The 25,672-nt window shown below is 39.9% G+C and overlaps 1 protein-coding gene and 1 pseudogene across 1 annotated transcript in view; both read left to right on the forward strand.

The window, feature by feature from the left end:
* Positions 1–25,672, forward strand: part of LOC102833043 (kalirin-like) — a 398,989-nt gene that overhangs the window by 327,935 nt on the left and 45,382 nt on the right. Inside the window, exons 26-27 of the mRNA XM_006869427.1 lie at positions 16,255–16,324; positions 22,535–22,624. Of these exons, the coding sequence (XP_006869489.1) occupies positions 16,255–16,324; positions 22,535–22,624 (160 nt within the window). The remainder of the gene's footprint in view (positions 1–16,254; positions 16,325–22,534; positions 22,625–25,672) is intronic.
* LOC102838625 lies at positions 17,421–19,105 on the forward strand (annotated as a pseudogene).

Genomic DNA, 25,672 nt, shown 5'->3' on the forward strand with positions numbered 1-25,672 from the left:
TTACTAGCATAATGCCTTTCTCCAGGGACTAGTCCCTCCTGATAATATGTCCTAAGTATGAGATATGAAGTCTGGCCATCTTGGCTTCCAAGGAGCATTCTGACTGTACTTCTACACAGACTTTTTTGTTCTTCTGGCAGTGCATGGCACTTTTAATATTCTTCTCTAACACCATAACTCAAATGCATCAATTCTTCTACAGTCTTCTTTATTCACTGTCCAACTTTCGTATGTATATGAAGTTATTGAAAATACCATGGCTTGGGTCAGGCACCCCTTACATTCTCAAACACATCTTTGCTCTTGAACACTTTAAAGAGGTCTTGTGCAGCATATTTGCCTAATTGAATACATTGTTTGATTTCCTGACTGCTGTTTCCATGAGTATTGATAGTGGAAACAAGCAAAAAGAAGACTTTGATGACTTCAATCTTTTCTCCATTTATTATGATTTATTTATTGATCCAATGGTGAAGACTTTTATTTCTTTACATTGTGGTGTAACCCATACCGAAGACTGTTGTCTATGATCTTCGTCAGTAAGTATTTTAAGTCCTCTTTGCTTTCAGCAAGCAAGGTTGTATCATCTGCATATTGCAGGTTGTTAATGAGTCTTCCTCCAATCCTGATGCCATGTTTTTCTTCATATAATCCATCTTTTTAGACTGTTTGCTCAGAATACAGATTGATTAAGTGTGGTGAAAGGGTATAACCCTGGTACATGCCTTTCCTGATTTTAAACTATTCAGTGTCTGCCTTGTTCTCTTTAAACAGCTGCCTCTTGGTCTAAGTACAGGTTCCTCATAAGCACAATTAAGTGTTTCCGAATACTCATTCTCCACTATGTTAATAACTTGTCATGATCCATACAATCGAAAACCTTTGTATAGACAATAAAGCACAGGCTTCATATGATAAACACTGGACTGCAAACCACAAAGTCCGTGGTTTGAGCCTGCCAGCCACACCTTGGGAAAAAGATGAGACTCTCTGCTCCCACCAAGATTCAAAGCCTAGGAAACCCTATACAAGGTCGCTTTGAGTTGGAACAGACTCACAACAACAACAAAGCCATACATGCTAGATAAGAGAGATTCCCAAAAAGCAGATCAAAATTGATTGGTAAATCTGACCTGATAAATTTTCTAAGCCAGCTGCTCTTAGACTCCTTTCTCCCTCATTCTCCTTTATCTCCAAAACTCATAATGGAGGGACAAGCCAGGGATTCCGCAGTGTCCCTCACTCATTCTCCTCGGGGACCTAACTTGCAGTATCGTTGTCTTCCCATCAGGATGATTTCTAGGCTTTGAAAAAAATCAAAGTAACTTCTCATTAAAACTGGTGGGAAAGCTTAACTCTAGAATTCATCTGTGGCTAACCATCTACCTTGTGGATAGATGATAGTCTTTCCTTTTAAGAATTTTTACATTACAAACCACCCTATAACTCCCACCCTCAACCAAAACAACATAAATAATAAGCAATCAATAAAAACCCCAGTAGAACTTATTTCTTAACAGCTTATAAAAAAGATAGGATCAATTGGTCCACTATATTCTCTTAAAATAAGTAGAATCATTAACCATAAAGCTGTACAACTCATATTGTCCAACTCCAGAGTTGATTTAAGAATATCTTCCATTATTAACAGAGTACACTTGTTAACCGAGGGTCAGCAAGTACAATAGTGTGATTTGTTGCATAACCAGTAGTAGAAATAACTTAATTTCCAAAATAAAATAGAGGGAATCTCATAGACTAGAATAATACTGGCATAAAGTCTTAGCATTCTTTTGAACTTTCTCTGCAACATAGGCCTGAAAGAATGCTAAGTGTTCAGCATTATAGAATGCAATATAGAGGAAGAACTAGAGAAAGTTTTTGTTGATAAGTGCCGTCGAATCAGTTCCAATTCATAGTGACCCTATATATGATTTCAGAGGAGTGGCTGGTGCATTTGCATCAACTTTGGTGTTCAAACCAATCTTGAGGTCCACTGCTTATCTTACAGTACCATACCAGGATTCATAGCCAAGGCTTTTACTGAGTTAAGTGTGCATGCTTGAGATAAAACAACCAGTTCCATAAGTTCCTAAGGAAGCCATGTAACAGGTATGTATTAGCCACCCTGAGACAAAACTCTGGAATAGCACTGTCCAATAGAACTTTCTGCAGTGCTGGAAATGTTCTATACACTGCTCAGGACAGTAGCCGTGAAGCATTTGTGGGTGTTGAACGTGTGAGATGTGACTAGTACTTTTGAATTTTGAATTTTATTAGTTTTTAAATAGCTACAATGGCAAGGAGTCCTGGTGTGGTGCTGCAGGATAATGCATTCGACTGTAAGGCCGGTTTGAACCACAAGATCGGTGGTTCAAACTCACCAGCCACTCCTTGGAAACCCTTTACAGGATCACTATGAGTTGGAACCAACTTGACAGCAACAACAACAACAACAACAACAACCCAGTGGCAAGGGGCTACCATATTGAATAGCCTAGCTCTAGAAAATTAGGTCTAAATATGGCCTTTTGCTGAGAATCAAGAGGTAAGCAAGAGCTGAGTATGAGATGATTCCCAGAAAAGTCACGCCTCCTTAGCAACTCCTGATGAGTCATCAAGTAAAGTCATCAAATTTTTAAAGTGTTGAAGAGCAAAGATGTCAGCTTGAGGACTAAGGTGCACCTGACCCAAGCCATGGTATTTTCAATAACCTCATATGCATGCGAAAGCTTGACAGTGAATAAGGGAGACCATAGAAGAATTCATGCCTTTGAGTTATGGTGTTGAAGGAGAATATTGAAAGTGCTACCAAAAGAACTAATAGATCGGTTTGGGAAGAAGTGCAGCCAGAGTGCTCCTTAGAGGCCAAGATGGCCAAACTTCATCTCCCATACTTTGGACATATTGTCAGGAGGGACCAGTCGCTGGAGAAGGATATCAAGTTTGGTAAGGCAGAGGGTCAGAGAAAAAGAGGAAGACCCCCATCAAGATGGATTGGCCAAGTGGCAGCATCGATGGACTCAAGTGTAGCAACAGTAGTGAGGTTGGCACAGGATCGGGCAGTATTTCATTCTGTTGTGCATAAGGTCACTATAGGTCGGTACCGACTCGATGGCACCTAACAACAACAACAAATGTCATCAAAGGAGGCCTGGTGTGACACTACGGATTAATGTGCTGAACCACAAGGTTGGCAGCTCAGGCTTACCCAGCCGCTCCTAGGAAACCCTATACAGAGTCACTATGAGTCAGAACCAATTCAACAGCACTTAACAGCAACAAGTAATGTCATCAAATGGATTCAGTTTAAGGAAAACATAAAATATATAGCTCTAATGACATGTGAATTTTGTCAGATTATAAGTATGATAAATTTTGAGGGCAAAAAAAAAAAAAAAAGACAAAACCCTCGGACTTTCTGAAATACTGTATAAAAGCCTTCCATTATTGTATCACACATCTTGTTGACGTACCCTATTTGATTTGTCTGGAGATGTGCAGACATAGAAATGTTCTCTCTTCATACCTATAATTAATAACATCCCAATTAAGCATCTCTTGATCATTGACCTACTCTTGGCCATTGACCCCAAATTCTATCTGAACCTAACTTGGTGGCATTCCATATCCACCAGGATGTCTGAGAAGACATTGGACTAGTAAGCAGTAAGCTCCTATTTACTTTACTTTTTATGACTTGTGAGTTCTGGGACTTAGTAACCAGCCTCACTTTCCTCACCTTCTTACCAAATCTAACTTTGGTAAGCACAGACTTCTGATGAGACCCACTTTGACCAATTCAGTACCTAAGGGAAAAGAATATTCATTTCTAAATTGACCATTATAGCGAAACCATGCCTCGGATTCGGGGATGTCATGATAGCTCTTTATTGTTGTTAAGTGATCTCAAATCAGTTCCAATTCATAGTGGTCCTGTGTAGGGTTTCCAAGGACCGACTGGTGGATTTGAACCACTGACCTTATGGTTAGCAGTTCAATGCTTATGCTACAGAGTCACACCAGGACTCCAGCTCTTTATTAGCCAAGGTAAAAAGAGTTTGTGGTGTTTTTAAGTAACTGATAATCTACCTGCCAGTTACAAAATAGGTTGTTGTTAAGTGCCATTGAGTTGGTTCAGATTCATCGCAACCCTATGTAGGGATTTCCAGTGCTGTAAATTTTTGCGGCTCAAAGTCTCATCTTTCTCATGCAGAGCAGCTGGTGGGCTGAAACCACCAACCTTGTGGTTCACAGTTCAGTGCTTATCCTACAGAGCCACCATATGCCCCATTACAAAATGCACTTCTTAAAATTTCTTTTTAAAAATAAAATTAAAACCACATAGCATTTTGTATTCTGTAAATAGAGAAGTAACCTCATGTACCAGGAGTACAGCTATCCAGCATACCTTACCTAGTTGGAATGTTATAAAGAAACAAGAAGAAAATTAAAACTAGCTTCTGAGTCATCAAAAGATGTCACAAATATCAAGTTCTTATCTTTCTATAAAAGCAGTTTTTCATCCTCCCTACAAGCTGTTTTACCTCTTGGTTATATGGTTTAGTAATTCAGTAAATAAGAATCGAAAGCTTGAGCAAGTAGTTTGATACCACCCCCATAAAACAATACCTCACCAAAATCGTTTCTTAAAACACAAAAGAATTAAAAAAAAAAAAACCCATAATGGTGAAGGGTTTTTCAGTATTGCTACAGACAACCCTGTGTCACGCAGCAGGGCCCAATGCAGCCACTGTATTATAGCAAAATAATCAGTACTAACAAACCCTGCATCATTAGTATTATTTACTACATTAAAATGCAGCCACTTCTGTATTGCATTTAAAAATTATTCACCAAAATCAAGGCTTCAAAATCATCAACAACTTAAGGGAACATCCCTCCCACAAATCAAACTGTATACAAATTCCCCAAAGTTTCAGCGGAGCTAATGCTATGCTTTAGCTAATGTATGCTTTCACCCTGTGCCTTACAAATTTTGATGATGGAGAAACATACCACCTCTAAAACTTCTAATAATTAAGAAATACAATGGCAGGAAGCCAAGTTTGAAAATGTATGAACTGTGAACTTTATAAGAGACCATGTCTTTCATTGTAGATAATAAAACTTTTAGTAAATATTTGTTTGAAGGGATGAGTGAGTGAATGAACCAAACATAAGATTACAATTTTCAGAATTGAGGCTAATGCCCTCCAAGTCATAATTTAGTTTCAGGTTTGTAAAAATCTCAAGAGAAGGAAAAAACAATGAAGCCTGATTTTATTTTCCCCATCATCACCAGAACCTTCTAACCCAACAAAATAATTGAATCTCTAGATGAAGGAGTTTCTAGATGAAGTAGCTTCTGGGAGACTTTACTGGGAGGACCATACATTGATGTATGGTCATAGTGTGGCGCTGCAGGATAATGCACTGCACCACAAGGTCAGCGGTTCAAACCCACCAGCTGCTCCTCAGAAACTCTGTACAGGGTTGATATGAGTGGAAACCAACTCTCCAGCAATTAACAACAACAAATACAATGATCCAAACACCTGTTTGCTTTTCAGGAATGCTTCTCTGAAATGGGCATCTAGTAACTTAGAGTATCAAAAAATTATTTTTAATACCAAACATTCTCAGAGTTGTAATTAAGTACTTGGTGTGACACTGTAGGATCAGCACTGGATTGTGAACCACAAGGTCAACAGTTCAAACTCACCAGCTGCTCCTATACAGGGTCTCCATGAGTTGTTTCTACAGAACAACAACAGAGAACCACACTTGTCTCCTTTCTCATGCATAGCCCCTGTTATCTGCATGTACACTAGAAATGGGAGGGGGGAAAGGGGAGGAGGAAGAGACAAGAAGAGGAGGAAGGAGAGGGGGATTGATTGAGAGAGAGAAGTTGAGATTGGCTCTGCCTCAATAGCCTAATTAGTCACTCAGGAACCTGGAAATTAGCACCTAGACTAAGGGGTATGCGGTGAATAAGTTAAACATCTTAGTCAGTGAGTATCGATCCTTTTAAATGGTGTCACTTTGAAAAATGGCAACCAAGGTTAATTTAGTGTGTATGTAGGTGTGCCTGTGTTGTCTGTCTCAAGGACCTTTGTATTCATAAGTAAATATTGAGTGGAGAATTTCCCAAGCACCAACATTTCTGTAAAGACAAAGAATTCCATATGTAGAATTTAATACTTGCAAACTGTGGTTTTACCACAAATGGAAGGTTTAAATGGAGTGCTACTTCATTTTTCTCTTCACTCTCCCAATTTTTGCACTACATTTCTTTTCTACAGAACTAAACATAGAAAATCATTAGATTTAATTATCCATTGACTAACTAGACGATTTACTGTTATATTTTACTAATCATTCCAAGACCAAGAAAATATATTCCATAAACTGATTTCCAAAACAGTCTCCCCACTTTGCCTAACCTACAAGTTGTAATTCAGGGAAATAATTTGTTTTTAGTTTGCTTTCATTATTAGGTGTGGAGCTTTGATGAGGACAGCTGTTTCTTGAAAATACTCATCACCTTCAGTTAAATCTCAGTTTCTTTATAGTTGTATATATCTCTGACTTAACACATGGTTCTGTTCAGACAACTCTGTTGTAAGTAGGTTCTGATGTAAATCAAATACCTCATTTAAAATTAAAAAAAATATATTATTATTGCCTTTTATTATCAGGGTTTGTATAAATCTGATCTTTATTTGTCTTTGGTGGTTGTCATGTGAATGATAACAGCAAATTATGTATTATAAGCTGTTTTAAAAAAAATAGCTTAAATCATTAAGTGCAGTTCCTGGTAACTCAACTATGTCGTAAGTCGGGGACTACCTGTATTTGAGATAAGGTCATATGTTAATCTAAACAATAATGTTTTTTTAATAAAATCTCTATTGTCAGAACTCATAGAGGTCTCATAGACCCTCATAGACCCTCAAGTGAAGCTCTCTCTCTATACAGATAAGAAAACTGAGACATAGAGAGTGGCTGGTGATTTGTCCAAGGTATAACTACCCCTTAATTGTCAGGCAGGAGATTCCAGGTGTCAGAACTCCCTATTCATTGCTCTATTCTCTTCCCTTCTGTAGCTCCACTGACTCCTAACTATGGCTGGCGAATCTAGTAGCCTTGATTCATATCTAACCAATATTGATCTCCATATTTAAGGAACATTACAACCACTTCTTTACAGGCATATTATTCAAGGCCCATACCTTTATAATAATTACCTGAAAGAATTCCATTTTCATCGAGGATTAAACAGGCAAGTTGTGAAGGCCAGTTGTGAGACCTCAAGGGCCAATCCCTAGATAGGCTGAGTTGATGGGTCTATTGATGGGCTGGGGCTGCCATCCTACTGCAATCAGGGAAACAGGTAGTTTTCAAACATTATCCAAAACAAATGTTACTAAAGTAAGAAAAAGGATATACATTATGATATGATATATACATGCATAGACTCCTGGTATGGCACTGTCAGATAAGTACTGGACTGCAAACTACAAGGTCAGGGGTTCAAATGCATCAGCTGCTCCTCAGAAACCCTATTCAGGGCCACTGTGAGTTGGGATCAACTAGACGGCACTTAGCAACAACAACACATGGTTATCTTTGAGTGGCACAAACAATTAAGTGAAAAGTTGGTGGTTGGAATGTGATCATGTGCTTTGGAAGAAAGACCTGGCAATTCCACATCCAAAATATCACAGCTGTTGAAAACCCTATGGAGCTCAGTTCTACTCTGGAATACATGGGGTCGCCATAATTTGACATGAACCCAACAACCAACTGATTTGTTTGCTATATAGCTAGATAGAAATATAAATGCTTATAAGTAAAATATATATGCTTATATGTAGTAGGGAGTCTTGGTTTAGGATAAGCATTGGACTACTAACCACAAGGTTGGTGGTTCAAACCCACCAGCCACTCCTTGGAAACCCTATACAAGATCCGTATGGGTCTGAACTGACTTGACAGCACTTAACAACAACATATGTGATAAGGAAATTGGTGTTATTAAGTAAGCTTGAACCACTGACCTTGCAGTTCAAATGGCTTTGCAGTCTGATGCCAGAGCACCACACCAGGACTCCAGTAAGGAGATTAAGTTTTATGAAATAACACCCTCACTATGAATAATACGTCCTGATGTTTTCCTTTCTCCTGGTCCTTCTCCATCATCACCGCGCTTGTTACCAATCTTTGAAAGGCAGTGGGTCGATCAGCTGCTATAGAGTAAGGACCTGGCTCCACCAGGTGGTAAAAAGCATGAGGTGCAGCTAAAGGCCGCATTGCTAGGGTTTCTGATTTTCTTTCTCCTTGCCTTCTCCTACCCTTTCCGATATCATATTTTTTTTCACATTATGCAATTGCTTATTGTATGCATATTATGTATATACTATATCATACATAGGAGTCTTGGTGTGGCACTGAAAGATAAGCATTGAACCACAAGATTCATTTGAACCACAATGTCGGCAGTTTAAATCCACTGGCCACCGACTCTGACAGCAGTTAACAACAACATATCAGACATTATGACCTGATTCTATGACCATTTCCCCCTCTATTGTACAGAAGTCATAGAGTTACTAAATGTAAAAGCCAGGAAGAAACCTTTATAAATCATCTAGTCCTACTCCTGGTGTGACGCTGTAGGGTAAGCACTGGACTGCAAACTACAAGGTCGATGGTTTAGTGGTTCAAACTCAGCAGTTGCTCTTTGAAAACTCTATACAAGGTTGCTATGAGTCGGTACTGACTCAACAGCACTTAACAACAGCAACACGCCATTGTTTTAAGGAGCTCTGGTGGCGCTGTAGTACTGAACTGCTAACAACCCACCAGTGGATCCTCGGAACAAAGAGAGACTATCCACTCCTGTAAAGATTTATACCCTCAGAAACGCCATATAGGATCCTTGAGATGGAATCTACTCAATGGCAATAGGTTTGGTTTTGAACTCCTTTGTTTTCTAAAAAATGGAATATACAAGGTTTGTGACCTTTCCAAATCAATTCATGGCACAACCAGAGGAAAGACCAGGTCCTGGTGTGGCACTGTGGGTTAATCTGTTGGACTGTAATGTTGGTTTGAACCGCAAGATCAGCAGTTCTAGCTCACCAGCTACTCTTTGTAAACCATATACAGGGTCGTTATGGGTCAGAACCGACTCAACGGCACTTAACAACTCTCCGTGAAATCCTATCATGTGCTTAGTATTTGAATACTAATGAATGAGGTGGGAGGCACATGATGTGACTTCTCTTTGAGCCCAGAAACCACACTCTAAGAAATACCTACTGGCTTTATAAGGAGTTCTGGTAGTATAGTGAATTATGAGTGGAGCTGCTAACTGCAAGGTCAGCAGTTTGAATCTATCAGCCACTCCATGGGAGAAAGATGAGACTTTCTGTGCCTGTAAAGATTTATTGCCTTGGAAACACTATATAGGGTTGCTATGAGTCAGAACCGACTCTATGACACACCACCACCACCATTGGCTTTGCACAAACAACCCATCAGAAGGGCCCTATATAACTTAGTTGTAATATTTGTTGTTTCTTTTTTCAGTAATCTGACAACACTGGTGCTGATTATAGATAATGTGGGAAATCTAAAACAAAAGAAACTTCAAAAATCTGATTTAGACGTGTCAAAATAATGTTCATTGTGGTTGTGTACTCTAACTGCTTTGCATGCATGGCTCATTGCCAAGCAGTGCATTAATGGACACAAATAATAATAAATGCAAAATTAATTTGTTATGTTTTATTTTAGCATAAAACTTGGCATATAAGTATATATTTGTTGTTGTTATTGTTGTTAGGTGCCATTGAGTCGGTACCAACTCATAGTGAGCCTATGTACAACAGAACAAAACACTGCCCAGTCCTGAGCCAACCTCACAATTGTTGCCACGCTTGAGCCCATTCATGCTGCCACTTTGCCAATTCATCTCGCTGGGGGTCTTCCTCTTTTTCTTTTGAGTTGTGCCCCATCAGCAAATGAAGGTTCCCCCAGGCTTTACTCCATTCGTATCATCTCGGTCAACTCTACTTTGAGGAGGCAGCTCTTCCCCAGTCACATATTGAGTGCCTTCCAACCTGAAGGGCTCATTTTCCGGCACTATATCTGACAGTGTTTCTCTCCTATTCATAAGGTTGTTGTTGTTAAGTACCGTCAAATCAGTTCTGACTCATAACAATCCTGTATAGGGTTTCCAAGGAGCATCTGGTGAGTTTGAACTGCCAACTGTGCAGTTCAAACCAACCATGTGTGCCTGTGCTTTATTCCATACAGATATGGAATTATTTATATATACATGTATATATACATGTGTGTGTGTGTGTATAAATCCATATTCATCTGATCAAGTAACTTAAAGAAAATGAGGACATACTGGCAAAACTTAAGTAGCAAAGACATTTAACAAGTAGCAGCACAGCAAGGTGAACTTTACTACTTTGAGGTTGGGGGCTGAGGGTGGGAATAAGCTGAGTGGGATTCCACCTTGACACACCCTTCTCTGCATCTCTAACTATGACATAAGCTTCTGATGACAGAGCCAGGTGGTTTTCATGGCTCAGCTGGTGACCTCCCTATGCTGAAACTGTTCTGTATATGACCTTCCTGAGTGCACGTGAATCTTCATCAGTTTAGCATCTGCTGCAGTATGTTAACCAACTGCTTTAGCCCTGCAGTCTAGAGCCTCAAATGCTCAGACTGTGAATTTGTCTGGTTTTTAATGAATTATTAAGAAATGATCTATAGTTCTCCAGTGTGAAAACCATTGCCCAGCCCTACTTAGATAAGAAAGCAACATTCTGGACTTGACAAATAAATGAGCCTGGTAACTTTCTCCCCCACCCAATCTCCAACTCAATTTTTTGTGTCTCCTCTCCATTGTCTCTATTCCCCCTTGCCCAGCTCCCCTACCTCCACACATTCCTACCATTTCTAACATTCCACACAGTCATCAGATATTCCCTTGATGTAAATAAAGGTTTGGACAAGGTTGTGAGCCCCTAAGTTAAGAACATATATCCTTAAAAGCTGTGAGTTTACGGAACAAATCTGCTTCCAGAGAAACTAACGAAATGAATCAGGGTGCTTTCAGAATGATGCTGTTTCCTCTACACTTTATGATAAACCTCAGAAAGCTATCCTACCAATAACTGGTAAAGATATCATATCCCAGGATTCTACACAAAGCTAGAGGGAAGCGGTTTCCTCATAAAGTAATTGCATAATGTATTGCATCATAATAATTTAACAGATCGATGACATTGCTTAGATCTTGACATTTCTTTAAGAGCTTTATTCATTTCTGAAAGAACTCCAGACATTCATACACTCCTGTGATTAAACTACCTGCTTTGCTCATTCTTCAAGATTTATTAGCTGTAATTATTGAAATGGTTGGTGAAGACCAAATTCTGTAGAACAGGGAGGTAAAGTGTACCATCATTTGTGGAGAGTGTTGTGAGCTCATCATGTCCATTTGAAACAAATAGAATGATATTGATCAGACTTACATTTTCTCTCATCTTTATAACCTTAAAATTAAAAAGTAACTAGAGTTTCATAGTGCCACTTACCTTCAACAATTACACTGAGATGGTAGTGAGCATTTGACTCAAAGTTATGAATCACTATTCCCAGCACAAGCTAAAGAGTTTTTTGTTTTGTTTGGGGATTTTAAATCTTAGCTTTCTCTCTTTTTATTACATTGTATAGATTTCATGCAGGATTTGCCAGCTGGAAGTACACTGGAAGTACACCAGAATTACCTAGGGAACATTTCCAAAAACTGCAAATTCTTAGATCCTAACCCCAGAGGGGCATACATAGCCAAGGGTAGAGACCTTTAGCTAGGGTTCCCTAAGAGTGTTCTTTGGAAGAAATCTGATATGTTCCCCTAAAGGTATTCCATGCAAAAAGAAGTTTGGACATAGTTTATCTACTTCAGAGATTTATAATGAACAACATCGTGCTAAAGGAGTCCTGGTGTGGTGCTGTAGGATAAGCACTTGACCATAAGGTCAGTTTGAACTTCAAGGTCTGCAGTTCAAACTCACTAGCTGCTCCTCGTTTGCTATGAGTCAGAACCGACTCAGTGGCATATAATAACAACAGCAGAGTAATGAAGGGGTCCTGGTGCAGTACTGTAGGATAAGCACTGGACTGCTAACCAAAAGGTTGGTGATTCAAACCCATCAGCTGCTCCTCAGAAATCCTATACAGGGTCGATCTTAGTCAAAACCCACCCAGTGGCACTTAACAACAGCAACATAGTAAAGAAACCAACTTTGTCCAGCAGTTCCCAAACTTCAGTGATTATGACCTTAGAATCCAATTTTTGCATAAGCCCTAAAATTTCTCAGGTATGATTTAGACTAGGAAGGTAACCTACTATAGAGAATTTCAACAGGGGGTTGGTGGGGAACAGGTTCTTTGATTTAAGTCTCCAGGAGTAGGAAAGATCATTCTGCTTATCATAGAATGTATCAGTTTATAAAGATTAAGAAACACTCATGATGAAGACCTGTGTTTATGAAGTACCTTCTATGTGCCAGGCACTGGTTGGGTTCTTTACCTACATGTATTTATGAAATTCACCTTACAGTCCTACGAGGTCATTATTTAAAGATGAGGAAAATGAAGCTATGGAAGTCCCGCTCTGTGACAGAGTGTGAACTTTGATTCTTTAACGTGTGCTTTGTTTGTGGAATGAAAAGAAAAGTGACACATTCCGGGGTCATGAGAAGAGTGGGTTAGTTCGAGGTGCTGTTAAACTCTTTGCTTTTCAGGAAGGCATTTGCTGTAGAAATAATATTTTATGCCTTTAGTTCATTTTACAGAGCTTTTGTTTCTTTAGACTTTTCAAATTGAACATTTTCCCACAGGTTTTTGGCATCCACAAATACTTGTCAGGTATTACTCTACGTAAGTTGCCAGAATTATTAATATTAGACTGCCAACACTGTCTTTGGCATCTGGATCAATGATCCATTCTTTGATTATCATTTTTGCTGTTTGCTTAAGATTAGCCTTAAGTGACAGGGCCAATCGACCATGGTTCTCTAAGATAAGACAAGGAAAGAAAGAAATGTCCCTGAGTCATTTTAGGTGTCTTTGCAACTTATAAAACAAAAATAATTTTATATCTTTTGTGAAATGTCTTTCCCTAGTCTATTTACCATTTCTCTGAGCACTGTTAAAGAGGGAACACCTATGTACCACAGTCAGTGTTCAGGGTCTGGAGTCAGAATCACCAAGTTTGCATGAATAAAGTGATGGGTGAGCGGGGAGTGGAGGTTTCCTACAAGCCAAGAACATTTATCCTAGACACAGGGACCTCCAGATTTTCCCCTTTCTATTTTTCTCTTCCTCTTAAGTCCTTTCTTTAAAACACTTTGTTTTCTCTCACAAGTCCTTATGCAAAAAGGTAAGGTTCTCTTTCCCAAATTGCCGATCCACACCCCCACCATCATGACTCAGGACTGGATTTCCATTCTGTCTTCACTGAAATGTATTTTGAAGCCAAGGTGAGAAATGAACATATAAACAGTATCTCAGCATCTTCTGAAAAACTACCTCTGAAGACATTGCACATTGCATTATTTGGTGTTCCTAGTGAAGAACAGCCATATGCCTTTTAAGTATTTGGATCCAGGAAGGAAATAAAAGAAGTGATATGTTCTTGTTGTTAAATGCCATCAAGTTGATTCCGACCCATAGCGACCCTGTATAGGGTTTCCAAGGAGCAGTTGGTGAGCTTGAACCACCGACCTTGCAGTTCAAATGGCTTTGCAGTCTGGCGCTTTAACCCACAGCACCACACCAGGACTCCAAGAAGTGATATACATGTATGTAAATACATATATAGAGATGCATATGTTTCTATGGTGATGAGCTACAGTGTTTCCTCTCTCTTTTCAACAAAAATTATACTTCCTTTTTGGCCTTGAACACAGTGTGAACAGCAAGTATAACATTCTATAATTTTTTTTCCTAATTCTATGTTAGAAGTCACCTGCAATCCTTTAAAAAGTAGCAATAAATTTGATAATGAATCGATTTTGAACACCATGTATTCGCATTTTGAAAGCCCAAATTGAGTTATAATTCCTCAGTGTACTCTAAAAATTCACACATGGTAGGGGAAAGATAATTATCACCAAAAGGGTATTCCCAGAGTTCCACAATTTTTAAAATGACTTCTTATTACTAAAGTAATGCCCATTTATCATAAAAACTATTTTAAATTGGAGAGGAATCAAAAGAATAATTATCTATGATCCCACTATCATTGTTAGCATTTTGGCTTCCCAAATATGGCTTTTCAAATATATTTAATTGCACATATATATTTAAAAACCAACAGCATCTTCTATATCATTGAAAAGAAACACATGCATACAACCCCTAACCAATTGTAATTATAAAATGCTGCCAGAATGTTTGCACAATAGAAGCCAGGTGGAGTATGTTAAATCAACAAAATATATTTTTCCCCTGTGGTAGAGATAAGTAGTGTAGTAATTCAGAATTACTTTAATTTTCTAATATATTTAAAGGGAGTACATTTGCAAGACTTTAAAACCAAAATTATTCAGAAAATTACACATTGAGAAGTCTCAATCTAGCATAGTCTTCATCCACCTGTTTCTTCACCTGTTGCCATATGGTAATAATTTTTATTAGTTTCTTGGGTTGGTGTGGTGCTGTAGAATAAACACTAGACTGCTAACAACAAGGTCTGCGGTTCAAACCCACCAGTCAGTCATTCCTTGGATACTCATCTGCAGAGTGGCTGTAAGTCAGGATGGCCCTTAACAATACAACTTACACAAGAAGTACAATTCTTCTCAAACTTGCTCTTTTCTGGCCTGGAGATCTCTAGTATCAAGACACAAAAGGTTGTCTTTTGTGTGTGTATGTGTGTGGTTTGTTGTTGTTTGGAGTGGGCCTGGGAGGGTGGAAACAGCCAATAGTATATTCGCAATGTGCCGTAGTTGAAATACTCTGCCTTCTTCAGATCATCTGCAATTGTGATGAATATTTTTGTATATATGCTTTTTTCATATAGGTCATCTTATATAGATAGATAGATAGATAGATAGATAGATAGATAGATAGATAGATAGATAGATAGATGGATGGATAGATGATAGATAGATAGATTAGATAGATAGATATAGATATATAGATAGATATAGATAGATAGAACTATAGATAACTTTCAGAACTGAAATTGCAGAGTCAAAAAATAAATACATTTGTGATTTTGAAACCAAATTGCGCTTCTCAGGGATCACCCCAGGTTGCATTTCCACAGCCTCACCATTCTGTACTTGCAAAATGCTGTGCTACATTTTGAAAGCAAATTCCATTCTAATGATGTTGGCTTCTTAGAGCCTCCATTCCCTGAGTCCAAACCAACTCTTTGTTTAGCATATTAATTTGAAGCCAGTGTAGTCAGCTATTATTTATTGATAAGAAAGGAGCAATGGCACAGATGTCCACAAGGCCCAATAAATCAATAGTCGTTTAATTCAGTTTTGGAATATATTGTGACTTCCCCCACCCCCAATAAATTTTTGTAACTAATGATGTCTGCATTTGAAAAATATTAGGTTGAGCTTAGATTCTTTAGAACAAACTGGCTATTGGTAAATGAAGGAGGCCAAGAATTACTAGGAGGCCAGTGTAGGATTCAAAATATTTCTATTCTATCTCTGAGATTAGGTATGCTGTGTTATTTGATTCTTTTTGATATCTATGCTTTAAAAAAAAAAAATTAACATACTCAGATTACTTGTGTAACAAAAATCCATAGTTGCTGATAAAATGAAAAACCCAATACAGGCATAATATTTCATTATTTAGTTTCATTATAAGATGTGTAGGATAAGCACCGGACTGATAACCACAGGTCTGGTGGTTCAAACGCAGCAGTTGTACCTCAGAAACCATATACAGGGTCGCTATGAGTCGGAACTGACCAGATGGCACTTAACCATCACAACAAATTAACTGATTAACATAAATTTTAATGAAATTAGTTTTAATCTATTAAAAACTGCACCTCACCATATATTGCATAGAGACTGGGAAAGTTACACATAAACAATTGCTAGTTTACTGTTGTGTGGGTGTTGGTATCATCCTCTAGGGGATGAGCTGTGACGAGGTATCTGATTCAGCCTTTCTGTCTCCTTGCAGCATCTTCCTCAAAGAGCTGGAGAAGTACGAGCAGCTGCCTGAGGATGTGGGACACTGCTTTGTTACCTGGGTAACCAACTGAAATCCTTTTCCCTCTGTCCCATGCTATCCAAGAATGCCAGGGACACCATAGATGCCATCTGTTCAGTGCCAAACTTGAGGATTGGTTTCATGGCCAGTCTAACATCAGGTTCAGGGGCTGCGGAGATGGGCCATGAGTGTCCTAAAAAGAATCAGTCTATCCCGAAGGAACAGAGTCCTCCATGGGAAAAGTTCTTAGGCATCATGGTGTCTAAGTTCTATTTTAAACTCTGTAAGGACTTTCTAAAATTCTGACATCAGCAGAGTGGAACAAGACCATTCATCCTTGGCAAAGGAATACACCAGCTATAACCATGAATTCTTTTTATAGAGTGTGGCTGAGGGAGTTAGAGTTTTAGGAAACCAACTAACCATTTGTTAACATTCTATTCCTTAATTAAAGAAGGACAGACTCACTGGGTGTCCACCCCAACACTGTCCTCTTTCTTGGGATCATTGTCATGGGCTGATGACTCTACCAGGTTCCAGTTATATAAATCAAATCATCAGTCTCTGTGAACTGAGCTCAGACTCAGAATATCTCCAGGAAAATCCACTTTAGGACACCAAGTGCAACTAAACATGGAAATCCTTCCCCTGCATCAGGACTTACTATATTTAATAATTATCTAATTATAACTTCAATTGAAAATGGGCTAGTTACATATCAAAATGTCTTCATGATTCAGAGAGTTACTGTTCTCAACAGCCTTGGGGAGTAGGCAGGGCTATGATTATGATTTAAATTCTAAAGATGGGTATATTTAAGATGAAAAAGGAAGCTGACCAGTCTACTGAAACACTGTAAATAATATTACACCCTATTGCATAATTTAAGGCTGGACTCCTAGACACGAGTTCTTTCATTGAGGGTTTGATGTTTACTTCCTGGCATACTCTCATTCCTTCCTGAAGTCTCAGACTTCTACCTTATTTTGTTCTGATATATTTTATTCCTCTAAATACATGGGCCCATACACAGTTCATATTAAAGACAGGATCCTTTGGTTGTATGATGCAACCACCGAGTAGAGGAAGTCATGGGTGAACGTTGGAGTAGCAAGGCGGCGGCGGCGTTGGAATCCATGCCCTTGGAGGTGACCAGGGTAACCGCAGGGATGGTGCTAGAGGAGCTTTATGTCTCAGATCAAGAGGGAAATGATGCAACTGGTGATGGAACCCAGGAGAAACCTTTCAAAACGTCTAAAGGCTTTGATGACAGTAGGAAAAGAGCCATTTCCTACCAATTATGTAGATTCACAAAAAGAAAATGAGAGGTGGTATGTTATTTCTAAATCACAGATGAAAAACATTACAAAACGGTGGCACAGAGAACAAATGAAGAGTGAATCTCAGGAAAAGAAAGATGCAGAAGACAATTTGCAAAGAGAAAAAACCTGGAGGAGGCAAAGAAGATTATCATTAAAAATGACCCCAGTCTTCCAGAGCCCAAATCTGTGAAGATCAACATGTTAGAAGCTCATAGAGGCCAAAGGGTGAAGGTGTTCAGCTGGGTCCACAGGCTGCGAAGGCAAGGAAAGAATTTGATGTTCCTGGTGCTGCAGGATGGGACTGGCTATCTCCAGTGTGTTCTGTCAGATGAGCTGTGTCAGTGTTACAATGGGATGGTCCTGTCCAATGGGATGGTCCTGTCCACCAAGAGCAGCGTTGCAGTGTATGGAATGCTGACTTTCACCCCAAAGAGCAAGCAGGCTCCAGGGAGTAATGAGTTGAGCTGTGACTTCTGGGAACTCATTGGATTGGAGGAGCCGATAACCTGATCAATGAGGAGTCTGACGTTGATGTCCAGCTCAACAACAGACACATGAAGATCCGAGGAGAAAACATGTCCAAGATCCTGAAAGGCTGCTTCCTGATCACCAGGTGCTTCCGAGATCACTTCTTTGACAGGGGCTACTGTGAGGTTACCCCTCCAACATTAGTGCAAACACAGGTAGAAGGAGGTGCCACGCTCTTGAAGCTGGACTATTTTGGGGAAGAGGCGTTCCTGACTCAGTCCTCTCAGATGTACCTGGAGACCTGCCTCCCTGAGCTCAGGGACGTGTTTTGCCGCACACAGTCGTACAGGGCTGAGCAGTCCTGGACACCTAAGCACCTGGCAGAGTACACCCATGATGAAGCCGAGTGCCCTTTCCTGACCTTTGAGGAGCTCCTGAACCAATTGGAAAACTTGGTTTGTGACGTGGTGGACAGAGTCTTGAAATCCCCGGCAGCCAGCATAGTGTATGAACTGAACCCGGACTTCAAGCCCCCCAAGCGGCCTTTTAAATGGATGAACTATTCAGATGCCATTGTGTGGTTAAAAGAACACGATATTAAGAAAGAAGATGGAACTTTCTATGAATTCGGAGACGATATCCCCGAAGCTCCTGAGAGACTGATGACAGACACCATTAATGAGCCAATCTTGCTGTGTCGATTTCCGGTAGACATCAAGTCCTTCTATATGCAGCGCTGTCCTGAGGATTCATGCCTTACTGAGTCGGTGGACATGCTGATACCTAACGTGGGTGAGATGGTGGGAGGCTTCATGTGTATCTGGGATAGTGATGAGATGCTGGCAGGCTACAAAAGGGAAGGGATTGACCCCACTCCCTACTACTGGTGTACGGATCAGAGAAAATATGGTACCTGTCCTCATGGAGGGTATGGCTTGGGCTTGGAAAGGTTCTTAACGTGGCTTCTCAATAGGTATCACATCTGAGACGTGTGTTTGGATCCTCGATTTGTGCAGCGCTGCAAGCCATAGCCAGTTCCCTCAGAAGATCAAAGGTTCAGGAAAGGAATAGACTGCCTCTTTTCTAAAACAGCCAAAAGCTTCCTTTGTTTCATTGGAGTTCAACTATTGGTTTTCTCATTCTGTTAATTATTTATACGATCAAAAAAATTAGTGTAAATTACCTGAAGTGGCATTAATGTTGCCATTTTAGCAAAAGAAAAATCCATGACAGAATTTGAGGAAGGTATGTTGCCTGTCACTATAATTGTAGTAGTATGTAATTATAGCTCATAAACTTTGTGTCACACACACCATATGTCTAAACCAGTTTAAATTACGTTCTAGTTATAGTCCAGTGACTTTATTTTTCTCTTCTTTTCGGTGCAATTGGAATTCTTCATATCATTTTATTCTGTCAACAAGTTGAAACTAACATTGTCGGGTATTACAGTATGGCATAACAGATTTGCTAGTTTCAGAACAATTAATTCAGCAATGAATATACAGGTCAAGTGCATATAGTCCTTTGCATCAATTATTAATTTGTCTAACTCTGTATTACTAACTGAGGTATACAAATTGAAATGGCAAAACTGATAAAAATTAAAGAATGTGACATAAGATCATTGGTGAAATAAATAAGATCATATAAAAAAAAAAAAAAAGACAGGCTCCTTTGCAAAGTCACAATAGAGAAAAGCAAGATTGACCATTAAATAAGGGTGGGTTTTTTTTTGGGGGGGGGTGCATTTTGTTTGATACAATTTGTGGATTTGCTTTACGATCAACCATCAGTATAGTATGTCATCATCTCTTTGGGATGATGAATGCCTCCTAGATAGTAGAATCAAACCAAAATCATTGCTGTCAAGTCTATTCTGACTCATAGCAGCCCTATAAGATAAAATGCAATTGCCTTCATAGGATTTTCAGGGCTGTTCCATAGGATAAAGATGACACTTTCTGCTCCTGTAAAGATTTACAGCCCCGGAAACCCCGTACAGGGTTGCTATGAGTCAGAACCAACTCCACGGCACATGACAACAACAACCATCTTTACCAAAGCAGATTGCCGTATCTTTCCCTGTGGAGAAAATGGATTAGAACTTCTGGCCTTTCACTCCTATTACTGATTTCAGAAAATCTTTGAACTATGCACCTTTTGCCAAGAATTATCCCAAGGTGACTTTCTTAAGTCTCATAATGTTAATATATGCGTGCAGCGTAAAAGGCAAGTTGTTGTAATGTAGTAAAAGTCAGTGGCTAAAACCACAGAGACTGAAGTCAGATTGCCTGGGCTCCACTACTTTCTTGTGTAGCAATTTAAAGTTACTTAACCACACTGAAGAAAGATATGGAGGATGACTTCTGTAAAGATCTCAGTGTTGGAAACCCTATGAGTCAGTCCTATACTGTGTGCTACACGGTCATGATGAGTCAGAATCCATTCAGTTTCCTCATCTGAAAATGGTGATAATAGTAGAGCTCACCACATAGAGTTCTTGTGAGGCTCACATGAGTATATGTAAATAAGAACAATGTTGGCGTAAGTGGAAGCTGCTCCCTCAGAAGAGGACATCCAGTGTTCTATGGGCACCGAGATGGGCAGCACGTCCCCAGTGGGAAGAGTACTTGCTAGCCAAATCACATACACTTTCCCCAATTGACATGGGTGTGTAGCACTCATTCAGAAGGTTGTGAGAGAAATAAGAAACAAGCTTTAACCTAGCCATATGGTTCTTGATGTGAAGTAATAATCTTCTTAGGAATCTGTGTTCAAACTCTGCTTTAAGAGGTCATCTTGCTTTGTTTTTCTTCCCATCATCACTTCTGGGATGTTGGGGATGGTGGCACAGACATCATTTGCTTGGCATCCCTCTAAGCTTCTCTCAAGGGAGATGTTTGGAGTATACGTAGCTCTACCTCTGAGATCTGAAAGCAGAGAATATCAGAAAGATGTTTACCTGTGCTTTATTGACTATGAAAAGGCTTTCATTTGTGTGGATCATGACAAGCTATGGACAACATTGCGAAGTATGAGTATTCTGGAACACTTAATTGTGCTCATGAGAAATGTGTAAATGGACCAAGAGGCAGTTGTTTGAACAGAGCATGGGAACACTGAATAGTTTAAAATTAAGAAAGCTGTGCAACAGGGTTGTATTCTTTCACCACACTTATTCAACCTGTACGCTAAGCAAATAATCCGAGAAGCTGGGTTATATGAAGAAAAATGTGGCATCAGGATTGGAGGAAGACTAATTAACAACCTGCGATATGCAGATGATGCAACCTTACTTGCTGAAGGTGAAGAGGACTTAAAATATTTACTGATGAAGATCAAAGCGCACAGCCTTTGGTATGGATTGTATCTCAATGTAAAGAAATGAAAATCTTCACCACTGGACCAATAAACAACATTCTTATCAATGGAGAAAAGATTGAAGTTGTCAAGGACTTCATTCTTCTTGGATCAACTGTCAACACTCATGGAAGCAGCAGTCAAGAAATCAAACGATGTATTGCATTAGGCACATCTGCTGCACAAGACCTTTTTAAAGTGTTGAAGAGCAAACATGTCAGCTTAAAGACTAAGGTGCGCTGACCCAAGCCATGGTATTTTCAATAACCTCATATGCATGTGAAAGCTGGACCGTGAATAAGGAAGACCGTAGAAGAATTGATGCTTTTGAGTTGTGGTGTTGGAGGAGAATATTGAATGTGCTATGGGCTGCCAAAAGAACCAATAGATCTGTGTTGGAAGAAGTGCAGCCAGAGTGCTCCTTGGAGGCCAAGATGGCCAACCTTCGTCTGTCATACTTCGGACATGTTGTCAGGAGGGACCAGTCGCTGGAGAAGGATATCATGTTTGGTAAGGTGGAGGGTCAGAGAAAAAGAAGAAGACGCCCAGTGAGATGGATTGGCAAAGTGGATTGGCTCAAGCATGGCAATGATAGTGAGGTTGGCCCAGGATCGGACAGTATTTCATTCTCCTGTGCATAGGTCACTATGAGTCAGTACCGACTTGATGGCACCTAACAACAACAACAACCACTTCTGAAATCATACTTCATTTTCATTCTCTGATTTTTCTTTTTGAACAAATGCTGTCATTTTTCAAGATGGAGAACACAGTTACAGGTAATCCAAATGGAGGATAGTGTCTAAATAAATTGTGTCCAACTTCAGAACACATTCATTATATGTGAGTTGGTTTCTCTCATTCTTTCTAGCATGGGCTACTATTAAAATAAACTCACTTTTTGCCAAGCTTTCTCCACCTGCCAACATAGGGGGAGCATCCCAAAATATATGAAGGGCAAGTAAACCTGGGATATTTGCCACAGATAATCCAAGCATCAAAATCTGAGGGTTTAACTGCAACCCCTGCTTAGCCCTTCAGGCACAGAAAAGAACAACTAATGGATTCTTATCTGTTACTGTCTTTGTTTTTTTTAGGCAGACAAATTTCAGATGTATGTCACCTACTGTAAAAACAAGCCTGATTCCAACCAGCTGATCCTGGAGCATGCAGGAACTTTCTTTGATGTAAGCTGTGTTTTCCCACTTTTGAGCAATTGATGAGTCAATGGAAATGTTTCTGGATTTTGGGATGATGTATGTTTACCTATCCTTCACTTCTCATTTTTCTTTACTGGCCACTGAAGCCATGTTTCTCATGGATCAAGAAAGTATGGAGAAAGACAGAAGCTGTGTTTATGCCCTCTGTGTTACTCCAGTGCATCTCAAGGGCTGTGATTCTAGACAAGGCAGATTTATAACCAGGCCTCAACCCCAAACCTTGTCGTTGTTGTTAAGTGCCGTTGAGTCGATTCCGACCCATAGCAACCCAGTATAGGGTTTCCGAAGAGCAGCTGGTGAGCTTGAACCACCGACCTTGCAGTTCAAATGGCTTTGCAGTCTGGCGCATTAACTCACAGAGCCACACCAGGACTCTGACCCAGCTAGCCATATATCTCATGTTGAGAGAGACTTATGACAATGCAGCTGCTGATAAGGATGTTCCACTTCCGCCTCATTGTTTATGGTTCTCCATTGGTGGTTCAGGCACATGAGTATCAACTGAGAACTTACTTGATATGAGAATTCTCAGACTAAACTTCAGATCTTGGGGTCTTGTTAAAATGTAGATTCTGATTCAGGATAGAGGGAGGGGGTCAAACCAGTATGAACCGAACCAGAACTTCACATCTGGTGGTACAGCTCAGCAGTCTAAGTTTGAACAAACCCCAAAACAAAGTTTGGGATTGAGGCATGGTTACAAATCTGTGATGTGAACCTGATGCATAGTCAAGTTTGAGACCCACTACTGCAAGGAGCTCTGGTAATGTAATGGTTACAAATCAGGCTGTGAGCTGCAATGTCAGCAGTTAGAAATTACCAGCTGCTCTGCAGGAGAAAGATGAGGCTTTCTGCTCCTGTAAAGATTAACTGCCTGGGAAACTCTGTGCAGGGTCACTATGGGTTGGAACTGACTCCACGACACATAACAACAACTGCAAGGTCAGCAGTTTAAGCTCCTTGGGAACGTTATACAGGGTCGTTATGATTCGGAACTGACTCCTCGGCACTTAACAACAACATGCTAATTAAATTATTTTCAACCTTGGCTGCACATTGGAATCACCTGAGGAGCTTTGAAAAATACTGATTCCTGGGTCCTACCACTGAGATTCTGGTGTGATTATCCTGGGTGCTGGTGAGTGTAATGGGCAGCTAGGGTTGAGTACTTCTACTGTTTGGAATCCAAGAAAAGGGTCAATGTTAACATGCCTCCTCAGAACTTTAGAATGTGACTAAAGACACAACCCTGTTGGTGGATGGTGGTAATAAACATATATATATATATAAGATGGAGTTGTTGTTGTTAAGTGCCACCGAGTCAGTTCTGACTCATAGCGACCCTGTATAGGATTTCCATAGAGCGGCTGATGAGCTTGAACTGCCAACCTTAGGGTTCAAACCAACCTTGCAGTCCAGTGCATTAACCCACAGCACCACACCAGGTACGAAGTGCCATCAAGTCAGGTTTGACTCATAGTGACCCTGTATAGGGTTTGCAAGGAGTGGCTGGTGATTTTGAACCACTAACCTTGCAATTTAAACCGACCTTGTGGTCCAGTGTTTATCCTACAGCACCACACCTTAGTCTCTAAAGAGTTGCCTGTTGACTATAAAATAGATATAGTCACTGAGGATGCAAAATATGATCAAGGAACAGAGAAGAAATGAGAAAAAAGGGCAGGTCCCATAAGAGATAGACTATAAAAGTGATGGCTGCTCTCATACTTATTTGAGAAGTGACAGACACTTGAAAAATCAGAGCCTTTTAAGTGGAGTTTGTCTGTGTCTCTCAGGCTATCTTTTTGTCTGTCTGCCCTCGTTCCTTTCATAAGTATGTGAATGCTTCCATGCCTCAATACCAAACCTATCAAGATAGTGTAGTAGGTCCCATAGAGAACCCAAAGACATGTAGACGTGGTTCCCATTCTCAGGTTTCCAAATAAGCCATCTGTGAGCAGCTTGTAAGCCTGACATTACCATAGCATATCTAAGCATCTTGTCACTCACTGAAGGAGTAACATTTGAATGGGAGAAAGTCAGAATAAGGAAAACAATCCATGATTCTTAAAGGAGTGGAACATTAATGTGGAAATGGCCTTACATATTCCAAAAGGGAATTTCTGGGGTTACATTGTTGTTGTTAACTGCCATCAAGTTTTTGCTGACTCATAGAGACCCCTATATAGGATTTCCAAGGAGAGGCTGGTGAGTTTGAACCGCCAACCTTGTGTTTCAAACCAACTTTTTCTCAAATCTGTTAACACAATTTATTGGATATCTTATTAGATGTTCAATACCACCATTGATTTACTGATAATGGATTTCTCTTATGATGATTCTGATCCTGTAACAATGGTCTCCACAAGGATCTTATTGAAGTCTTAAATGCCCTGTGCCCTGTCTTCCTCTGAATATGCTTGTCCAGTGTTCTGAGCATTCCCTGCACACTTCTGCTTCCTCGTCTTTGTAGGATGGATTGTCCCCCCCAACACACACACACATACACACATGCACACACACATACACACATATACACACACAATCATCCTTCCAAAGCCTACCTATTCTTTCAAGGTTAAATGCTGCTTCCTGTATGAATCCTCCCTTTTCTCTACACATGGTTAGAGCATTTGTAATGATTTGCCTTTGGGCAGGTTGCTGTTGTTAAGTGCCAACGAGTCTGTACCAACTCATAGTGACCCTGTATAGGGTTTCCGAGGGGCAGCTGTTGAGTTTGAACCGCTGTCCTTGTGGTTCACAGTCCAGTGCTGATCCTACAGTACCACACCACTTAGCAGTTTACTTTTCTATTACACACACCTCCCTCCACCTGGGAGACCTTGAGGAGTGGTGGCATGCCTGGTTCCTCTTTATATACGTCACAGCACCTGGCATTACCTGTGTTTTCATTTAGTCCTATGCTCTGCTCATTTCTGTTTCTAGTCAGTTTCTAGACTTGATAAGTTAAATGCACCCCTAGATCCACACCCTCTGTCTTAGGCTTGGTGAGCC

The sequence above is a fragment of the Chrysochloris asiatica genome, unplaced genomic scaffold (assembly GCF_000296735.1).
Source record: "Chrysochloris asiatica unplaced genomic scaffold, ChrAsi1.0 scaffold00130, whole genome shotgun sequence".
Taxonomy (NCBI): domain Eukaryota; kingdom Metazoa; phylum Chordata; class Mammalia; order Afrosoricida; family Chrysochloridae; genus Chrysochloris; species Chrysochloris asiatica.